Source organism: Camellia sinensis, chromosome 8 (genome assembly GCF_055761805.1).
Source record: "Camellia sinensis isolate YWXY chromosome 8, ASM5576180v1, whole genome shotgun sequence".
Taxonomy (NCBI): Eukaryota; Viridiplantae; Streptophyta; class Magnoliopsida; order Ericales; family Theaceae; genus Camellia; species Camellia sinensis.
Genome location: NC_138968.1, coordinates 174,049,592 through 174,059,961, shown reverse-complemented (window position 1 = coordinate 174,059,961; position 10,370 = coordinate 174,049,592). Strand labels below are relative to the sequence as shown.

The following is a 10,370-nucleotide window of genomic DNA, read 5'->3' as shown; positions in this document are numbered from 1 at the left end:
TTTTCTTGGTGACTGGATGGTCCCTTAATTTGTTTGTTGACTGTTTTGCCACTGCTAGTATTATTGGTTGATTGGTGTGGGTTTGTATGGGAAAGGTGAATGGGTGTTTGTGTGTCATGTTGATCGAAAAAGTGCACTAATACCTTTTTAAATTTAATAGTTTGTAACACTCACAGAAGTAAAACGTGGATTCATACGTGACATGAACACGCGAAATAACACACACTAAAATGATTTCAGGTTTCCATTTCGAATTTCTCACAACCAGAATTTTGAAACCCACGTTGTAGATGGCGTGAGTGGGTTCACATTATAGTTCAAACCCACGTTATAGATGGAGTGAGTGAGTGGGTTCGTTTCTGTAACTTTCCTCAACATTTCTCCTCCTCAAACACACTTTTCTCTATGCAAAACCTCTCTTTATTCTCTTCAAGTCAAATATTCAACGAATCTTTTCTGTTTCTACAACCACTATTTCACGCTCTTATTCTCTGTGCCTTTCAATGCGAATCTGAGAAATCTGTAGAGATATGGATCGGAGCACAGTGAAGTACAGTGAACATCGACAGCAAACCACGACGGTGAGGAGAAAGCTGCCGAAGATGAATGCCGTCGGACCGAGAGTCGTGAGAATATCGGTAACCGACGCCAAAGCACACTTACCGGGTTCACGTCATAGTTCATTTCGGTAACCGACGCCGAAGCACACTTGCCGGGTTCACGTCATAGTTCATTGCCGGGTTCACGAAGTCGACACACACTTGCCGGGTTCACATCATAGTTCATTGCCGGGTCGTCGTAGAATGTCGGGGTCACCGTCGCGCAGGTTAACCACGTGCACACCTCCAGCGCAATCTCGCTTCTCCGAAGAAATCGATGCCTTTGCTTCGTTCACTAAGAAACCAGAACTGGGGTTAGGGTTTACGAAGGATGATAGAGCCCAAATTGTTAGAAGAGCCACCAAAGCTCCACCAACGAATAGAAGGCTGTCGGAGAGAAACAATGCCGCTTTGGTCCGAGCTCCATGCTTGGCCATGGATAGTGATGAAGATGTCTAGAACTGAGAATGCTCAGGAGGCACCATTTTAAGATCAGAAGGAGTATTCTTGTTAGTGTGTGGCCACCATATCCAATTTTGGGTTCACGCAAGTTATTCATTTGTTGGGTTCACGTTTGGGTGAAAAAAATCTTCGTCTCCCTCAATCAGTAGACTGAACCAACAACCCTATCCCCAAACTTTGAAATTTTAGTGTACTGAAATTTCACATTCCGCAAGACTTGGGATTACACATACCAAATATGACCAAAAACATCCCACAAAACATGTGAGGGTATTTTCGGCAACGAATCACCCATTCATGTTTAAAACAGGACCTACTAGTAACAAATCACGCACAAACGAGACTTCAGAATCAAACAGTTATTGTGTGGGACCAAATGGATCACATGTTCCTATGGTGGGACTTAGTGATAAATTCCCCTTAAAAAAATTCAAATATTTAAAAAATAAAATAAAATATTTAAAACAAGAAAACTTAAAAAAAATTGTATATTTAAAATAAAAAAATAAAATTTTCTTAAACATTTTTTAAAATTTTACAAAAATAAATCCAAAAACACTGTTTATTCCAAACACTGTTTCTTCCTATAGTAAGGTCATTTTCTTCCAAAGCCATCCTCCAATCCAAAAGTATTTTTTAATATTTTAAAAATAAGGGCAATAAGGTCATTTACTATAGGAAAGTAACACTGTTTGTTTCAATTTGACAGCATAAGGGAATCTGGAGAATGTCAGGTAAAATATGAGAGGTTACTGTAATTATTGAAATAACAGGGGAGGTTCATGTATTTGTCAGAAACTTCAGGGGAGGTCAATGTAATTTACCCAAAATAAATCTTACACATATCCTACTCACATAATTTGCTTTTTTTAGTTAGGCCAATTTTGGAGACTTATTATAATAAAAAAATGGATTAATTACCTAAAAATCCTAATGAGAGGAGGTGTCGTAGCTCAAGTCCCGTGTAACAGTTTTTGAACTCACAAGTCCCATTTTGAAATGCAATGTAACATTCCTGCCCTTTTGGTAGATCACATCAAAAACGTTAAATCTAGGAAAATCAGTGAATAGTACTTTCAAATGATAAACGGTTAATAAACTCAGAAGCAATATGTAATAAAATCAAACTGAATACTAAAATCGAAACTTATCAAAATTGAGAATGTTGGATTTGAGATTTGGAGATTTGGTCTGTAGGTAAAAACTGAGATGTTCTCAGTTCCAAAATCGAGAATGATTTCAGTTTACAATTATCAAAATTAAGAAATTTCTCAATTTTTTTTTATAGTATTAACTGAAAACATTATCGGTTTTGACAAATTTATCAAAATTTTTCAGTGTTAAAATTGAAAATATTATCAGTTTACTCTCTCTCTCTCTTTCTCTCTCACTCACCTTCTTATTCTCATTCTACACTATTCAAGATATGGAAATCTCCAGATCTAGTTTGAGATTTGCATGACTGGGCCGCGATAGCAATGGCGAGCAGAGGGCGATTACGACAACTAGAAATAATGAGCGAGCATGGGGCAACAACATGACTGGGTTACGATGTAGCAGGGGTGATGCATGAGGGAGGGAAGAGAAGGCGGCAAGGGGCGATTAAGAGAGGTCGCCATTGGAGGGAAGAGGTTGGGAAGGGGAATCACCGTTAGGGTTCAGCACCAGAGGTGGCTCGTCGAGATAAGAAGAGGGTCGCAGATGACAATTCAGTAGTGGTGACTGAAGAAGGCAAAAGAGAGGGTAACGAGAGGGCAATTGTAAATTTCTTTAAAAAAAAATAGTATAAATTATCACATCATTCTCTATATTTTACATTTTTTTTATAAAAAATTTAAAAAAATTAAAATAACCAATTCGCAAATACACCTCGATTGACAACTTTTCCTGCCTACAAACCAAACGGAGCGTTACTTCGACTCCCCACTACCACACTAGATACCCACTAGACACCATTGCCTTCACTGGAAAAGGAGGCTACGAAGTACACGTGCGGTGGCCGAGATAAACAGTGCTGGTTATCCCCGTTGATCTCCTTTCCCCATTCTTTCACCTCTAAGCTCAACAGTACCCACAAAGCAGAAAACATGAGAGAGAGAGAGAGAGAGAGAGAGAGAGAGAGATACGGTTTACAAGGTTCCCCGCCACCCCTCCACCGACCACCCGCACTGTTTCCCCACCTTCCGTAGCCACTCCCTCACGCCTAACCCAATACCCAATCTAAGCAGAGGAGGTGGTTGATAGAATGTGGAATGCTATGATTGGTGTTTATGTTACAAACGGGGTTCCTTTTGGAGCACTTGAATTGTATATAATAATCATGGTCTAACAATTAGATTGGGCTTTGCTTGTGACATGTTTGTTGTCAATTCACTCGTGGGTATGCAATGCTTTCAATATGGCGATCCTGTTGTCTGACACAAAATGTGTGAAAGCGAAGATGCTATGCCAGGGAACTCAATAATTTTAGCTTATTCTGCCAAATGGATAGTCCATGGAAGCATTATTGAGGACTTTTACGCTGTGTTGGTCGGAAGATTTGTGAAGGAATTTGAAAAAGAAAAGGAAAAAAGCGTGTAAAATTATGTGAAATATAGGTATATTTTATTCAATTTTCACCTATCTTTTCCCTTTTTCTTTTTAAGTTCCTTCCCAAATCCTCCAACCAAACACAGTGTTAGAGAAATGCAGAAAAATGCTCTCAGCCCAAACACATATACTTCAATTTCTGCACTTTAAGCCACTTGGTGGACATGGAGTGCTATTATCGATGCGTTTGTAGATGTTTGTATTTGTTGCATTTTGTATGGGGGCTTGTGAGAGCAGTGGTGGTGGTGAAAGTCACCTCATGGAGAGGAAGAGAAATACGAGTAAAAATTCAATATGATATCACTCATTAATGACACGTGTATTATCAGCCAATGATAAACTTAAACATGGAAAAGTGAATCCAGAAATGAAATGTAGCTACCTACTCCAAATAAGTACTTATGTAACTGCCATCATAGTTGGTAGCTTATTATTGGATACCACGTGTTGGTGAAGATGTGGTATCATAGTTGTGTTTTTTTTTTTTTTTTTTTTTTTTTTTAATCCATTTCTTTCTTTGTGTGTGATGGAGAGATGGGTCATTCACTTGTTAAATAAATTTACTAGTTCTAATTAACACTGTTGAAATATATTGTTATAACTTATGTCCCACTCTAATAAATGCTTGTAGAGTATCAATTTGTTGGCAACTGAAGTTAAGATCCTTTCGATATATCTATATATCTATACTATTATAAACCCAAGATTTTTTATGGTGTTGACACAATGTGACATTTTCATTTTCAAAAATGCCCTTATAGTCTATTTAAAACACGAAATTATATAGGGAGGCCAAGACTTTTGGTCTAAGAAACAACATTTTTACCACTTGAGCCGCATACGACATCAAAACCAAACTTTATATTTTACAGATTTAATAGCACACCCATCGGGTGGGCACAAACCCTCTAGTATATATCTATATGATTCACTCAGGAGTGTGTTCAAGGCTTCACCCAACTAATTCTCGATCCCTGGTACATGTAATCTTCTGTCAAAATATATGTACTTTGTAATTGTTGGGCATAACCCTGGTTGGACTCAAAAGGGAGTGGGAAATGAACTTTAGCATTCATCCTTGACGATTGAATCCATTACATTATATATGAGAGTCATAGGTCCTCTTAACTGGAGCAATCCAATTGGTTAATTGAACTCTATTTTGTTTTTGTTTTTTTAAAGGAGTTTAACGTCGAATTATTTTTCTGGGGAGTTGCCGGGAACACTAGCAAAGTTGACCACTTTGAAGGATTTGTGAGTTTCTATAAGTTCTGTTTGTTCTTTTTTGTGGGAGTTTAATGTTTATATTTTGAAATCTGTTGTTCAATTATTGTTTATCACAATGCAGTCGGATCGGGGACAACCTCTTTACAGGAAGCATACCCAATTTCGTCCAAAACTGGATACATCTTCGAAATTTGTGAGGCCTTAATGTGTTTTGATGTCACTTGTTTTTCATTCAGCAACTTGTTTAAACAAACACATGGTAATGGCAGATATATCCAGGCTAGTGGTTTGGATGGTCCAATTCCTTCTGGCATTGCTGTTTTGACAAATATGACTGAATTGTCAGTGAGAAATCTTTTACGCCCTTAACTTTTATCCATATTGTGTGCATTGGTGTTTGATTAGTAATTTTCTTGGTAGCCAATGTTTGATTATATTGTTTTTGGTTGAATTACAATATGCAGAAGAATTAGTGACTTGAATGGAACTAAAGTATCTACTTTTCCACCCCTTAGTAACATGAGATACCTGCGGACACTGTAAGTTGGATGCTTCTATATCACTGCCTTAAAAAGAATTTTCAAATGTCCTCCTGGTGACTTGAAATCATGTATGCTTGATCGCATTGCAGGATGTTGACAAGTTGCAACATTATTGGAAGCTTACCAGAGTATCTTGGGACAATGATCAATTTAACAATTTTGTTAGTATATTTTTATACCTTCTCCTCCTCCCCATATTGGCATGTGTAGTAGTAGTAGTTGTAAGTTCTCTTGAAAGAGTTTTTTGGGCCGTTACTGGTTTGATCTGAAATAATTTAATATCATTAAATGTCTAATGAATTACCTATTTTGTGTTCATATGTAATTTATTAAACTTTATATAGCAGTGAAACAACAAAAGTTTTTTACTCTGTAGATTAGATATCTAATGATTCGAGGAACCTCAATTAGCATGTGTTTATGTGCAACTACTAGTGTTAATGTGATGATAAATTCAAATGATTAACCATTTTATAAAATTTAGAATTATGACAAACCAGATAATGTAGAAAAGAAACCTGTATAGACAATGGTTCATAGTACCATGGACAAATGTTTTATAAATCAATTCAAAGATAAAGGCATGCCATTGATCAATTGAGAATGTGTTGTTCTGCCAAAAGACTCTATTATGTTGCAAAGATCTTCAATTAATCTTGTTGGGTTGAAAATTTCAATTCATTGTAGTGATTTTCTGTTTCAGAGCTTCCATTTTACTGAAATAAAATTCTTTTCAAAAGTCATTCAATATCTTTTTCTTTATGATCTCTTGCAGAGACCTCAGCTTTAACAAACTAAGTGGAGTAATTCCAAACAATTTCGTTAATCCAAGCGCTTCAATTTCCATGTATGGACTCTTAATTCTTGTTTTTGGTTTCCTTGTGCCAGTTTTGGATGCTAATTCTCTGAAGCCACCAAATTAAATTCATTAACCGATGACCCTGAACAGATTGGCTTGAAATTTGTCAACTTGAATCTTCTTGCATGTCAGATTAACTCTCTAGTCTTGGACTACATGAGACTAAAATTAGGCTTTGTTCGATCTTATTTTTTTATGGAAAATGAGGATAGTTCCTTCACATGAGTTATGTAAGTTGAGGATTACGTTCTTCCTTTGGAAATTAGACCTAAAAATGTCAAATTAAAAGGAGTTAGCTGATAACCATAGACCTTTCTTTACTCTATTTTCATTAATTGAATGTCTTCCTCTCTCGAAGACAAGAATACGAGTAATGGTTTGATTTCTATGAGCCAATAAGTAGGGTTTGATTGTTTGAGAGAAGAACAAACTTAGGAAATGATGTGACAATCATCCCCTTTTATATTAATAACATGTAGCTTACAATGGAAGTCTTAAGGCACAAATAAGGAAAGTCCATAATAAGGAAATTATAACTAAATCAAATCAAATCATAACGTAATATTCTAACACTTCCTCTCAAGCTAGTGCGTAGATGTCTCTCATTCCCAGTTTGCTTAGAATATCATGAAATATTTTACTCCCCACCCCTTTGGTGAGGATGTCTGCAAGTTGTTCGTTGGACTTCACAAAAGAAGTACATATCATGTCGCTAGTGAGTTTCTCCGATGAAGTAGCGATCAATCTTAGCATGCTTTCTCTTGTCATGTTAAATAGGATTGTGAGCTATGTTGATAGCAACCTTATTATCATTGATGGGTTGTTTCACACACCAAAATTAAACACTAAACTATGCCAAATTCCTTAGAATAATGGCAAGTCCACGTATCAATCCACAGGGACAATTGTGAAATTAAACTAATTTAATTGTTAAATTCCTAAATTAATTTTGATTGAAGATGATTGGTTCATAATCTAATGAGAACTAAATTAAGCAAAGAAATTAAACAATTAATTAAAAGTAAGGCTGAAGTACTGATTTTGGAAAAAATCTAGGATAATGAATCCACCACTAGTTACGTAAATAAGGTTTTAATTTGAAAGTCAATTATGTTCTGGTTCGAACGAAATAATATTGCACAACTACAAGTTCAAAGCATTGATCAAGAAAATTATCACGTTCAATGTCTAGGCATGAACCATCTCAAATGGTACGAATCGTTCACGAACCATCTCAAGCGGTACGAATCGTTCGCTCTAAACTACAGTAGCAAAACGGTTCGTCTCTCGTAGTATGGCTCGTCTCATACCTTGAATATGAAAATAGAGAAAACTATTATATGAAAAGCATTCAACAATCACAGAAAGTAGAATACTTGAAGAGAATACTGAAAAAATATATTTCAAACTTCTTAAGGACCATACAATTGTTCAGACCATTACACAAGAGAAAACCAAAAAGAAATCCCTATTTACTTGGTCAGGATTTCATCAAAACTCTAGAAATATAAACCTAGCCACTCATAGAGGAATGGGAAGAGGTAGATGGAGTAGAAGCCACAATGGGAGACATCCTTCACACTTCAAATTTCTTTCTCTTCAAAACCCAAGCCTCAATTTTCCTTGGAAAAATATCAACCCAACCTAAGTTTTGTCTTTTTATATCTCCTCTTCTTTTCAACAGGTTTAAAACATCGAGCATGTTTTTCAAGGTACGGCTGCACGTGCGGAAAATGTCACCGCACGTACGGCGGGGGTTCCGTACATGTGGGAAAGCTGGGGACCTGTTTGGCTGCGAGGTAAAGACTGCACGTGCGAGAAGCAATTTTCTTTGCATTTTTGCTCATTTTATGCTCCCACTGTGTACAAACTTGATTAACATTAAACAGGCATAAAATGTATAGTTTGAAAAGCAAGTAAAGTTAAGAGATCATAATTAACGGCCTCAGTGTTTTACAATTCAGTCTTAATCAATCATAATATAGCTGTATGGGGTTTGTCTGGCCAATCCCCAGATCCCTCAATAACAATTTGATCCACAAGAGCTCACACACACCTTGTGCAATAGCTTTAAACTTAGCCTCTGCACCTAACCTAGTCACCACATTCTGTTTCTTACTTCTCTAAGTAATAAGATTGCCTCCCACAAAGATATAGTACTCTGATGTAGATCTCCTATTAGTTATTGACCCTACCTAATCAGCATTTGTATAGGCTTCTACACGGAGGTGATCATGTTTGGAAAAATAAAGACATTTTTCCAGGTGAAGATTTCAAGTACCTCAGAATTCTCATAACAGTCGCTAAGTGAATTTCATGAGGAGCATGCATAAACTGGATAACCACACTGACAACAATAACAATATAAAGATGAGAGTGAGATAAGTAAATGAGCTTACCCACTAGTCTGTGATAACTCCCGTATCCATAGCTGCTCCCCCTTTATCATCACTAAGTTTCTGATTAGGTTCTAGTGGAGTATCACAGGCCTTACATCCAAGCATCCCTGTTTCCTTCAAAAGGTCAAGTACATATTTTATTTGTGAGATGAAAATTCCATCCTTGGTTCCCCAAGTCTTTGATTTCAAGCACACTTGCCAAATACCTTTTCAACAGAGAAATTTCCTCTTCATCATCTCCAGTTAGCACTATGTCATCCACATATATAATAAGAGCAATGGTCTTATCATGTGAGGAATGCTTAACAAACAGAGTATGATCAGCCTGACTCTGTTTGAAGTCATATTTCAGCATTGCTTGAATAAACTTTTCAAACCAGACCCTAGGAGACTGTTTAAGACCGTATAAGGATTTTCGTAGTCGACACAAGCAGAATATCCATATACATCTCTTCTTCCAGGTCACCATGAAGAAAACCATTCTTCACATCAAATTGGTGAAGTAGCCAATTTAGATTAGTTGCAAGAGAAAGAAGCACTCTGACTAAATTCATTTTTGCAACTGGAGCAAATGTCTCTTGGTAGTTCACCCCATAAGTCTGAGTAAAGCCCTTTGCCACAAGTCGAGCCTTATACTGTTTAATTGAACCATCCGCCTTGTGTTTCACTGTGTATATCCATTTGCATCCCACTATTCATTTGCCCCTAGGTAACTCAGTTAAATCCCAAGTGCCATTCTTATGAAGTGCTTTTATTTCCTCCACCATGGTCAATTTCTACTCAGGAATAGCAAGAGCATCGTGAAAATGATTAGGTGTACTAACAGAGGAAATTTTTGACACAAAGGCTTTATATGAAGAGGACAAATGAGAATAAGACACAACGTTAGAAATAGGATGATGAGTACAAGATCTCACACCTTTTCTCTTGGCAATGGGTTTATCAAGATCAATAGACTCAGACTTAGAGGTAGCAATATCAAGAGTTTCAAGGTTACTTGGACCTTCATCAAAAGGAGGAGACGACAGTGATTGATCAGAAATGGTCTCTTGTATCCAAGTAACTTTCTGTCTTTCTTTATCCCTGACATAGACTTGCCATTCTCTATTCTTGGCAACATCGAATTCTGTATTGCTATTAATAGGTACCACTAGTGACTGTACTGGGCCAGGAACAATAGGAGCAACAAGACTCTTTTCACTCCAAGACTCCCCTAAAAAGATGACTGGGACACGGAACAGGACAAGAAGTAGGATTGAGACTCAAAGAAGGTGACATCCATAGACACAAACCATTTACGAGAAGGAAGATGATAACATTTGTACCCCTTTTAAGTAGGAGAGTAACCCAAGAACACACACTTAAGAGAAAGGGGATTCAACTTACCCTGAGAAGAAGAATGATTGTGAACAAAACATACACAGCTAAAAGTTTTTGAAGGAATGGAAAACAGAGACGCAGAACCTAAGAGAATTTGAAGATGTGCCCTTTTTTGTAGCCCTTGTATAGGAAGATGGTTAATGAGATAGGCAGTAGTGAGAACCGCCTCGCCCCTAATAGGCCCGAGGTACACCCATACAAAAACACATACAATGGGCCATATCAAGGAGATGACGATTATTGCGCTCGGCAACCCCATTCGGTTGAGGGATGTCAGTGCAAAATGTTTGATGGATAATGCCATAAGTGGAAA

General features: G+C 37.1%; 1 protein-coding gene across 1 annotated transcript in view; it reads left to right on the top strand.

Annotated features, from left to right (window-relative positions):
• Window positions 1-10,370, top strand: part of LOC114277845 (putative leucine-rich repeat receptor-like serine/threonine-protein kinase At3g14840) — a gene marked incomplete at its 5' end in the record, with an annotated part of 29,111 nt that overhangs the window by 1,841 nt on the left and 16,900 nt on the right. The window contains 6 exons of the mRNA XM_082885819.1: window positions 4,833-4,904; window positions 4,999-5,070; window positions 5,147-5,218; window positions 5,342-5,416; window positions 5,509-5,580; window positions 6,195-6,266. Coding sequence (XP_082741945.1) covers window positions 4,833-4,904; window positions 4,999-5,070; window positions 5,147-5,218; window positions 5,342-5,416; window positions 5,509-5,580; window positions 6,195-6,266 — 435 coding nt within the window. The remainder of the gene's footprint in view (window positions 1-4,832; window positions 4,905-4,998; window positions 5,071-5,146; window positions 5,219-5,341; window positions 5,417-5,508; window positions 5,581-6,194; window positions 6,267-10,370) is intronic.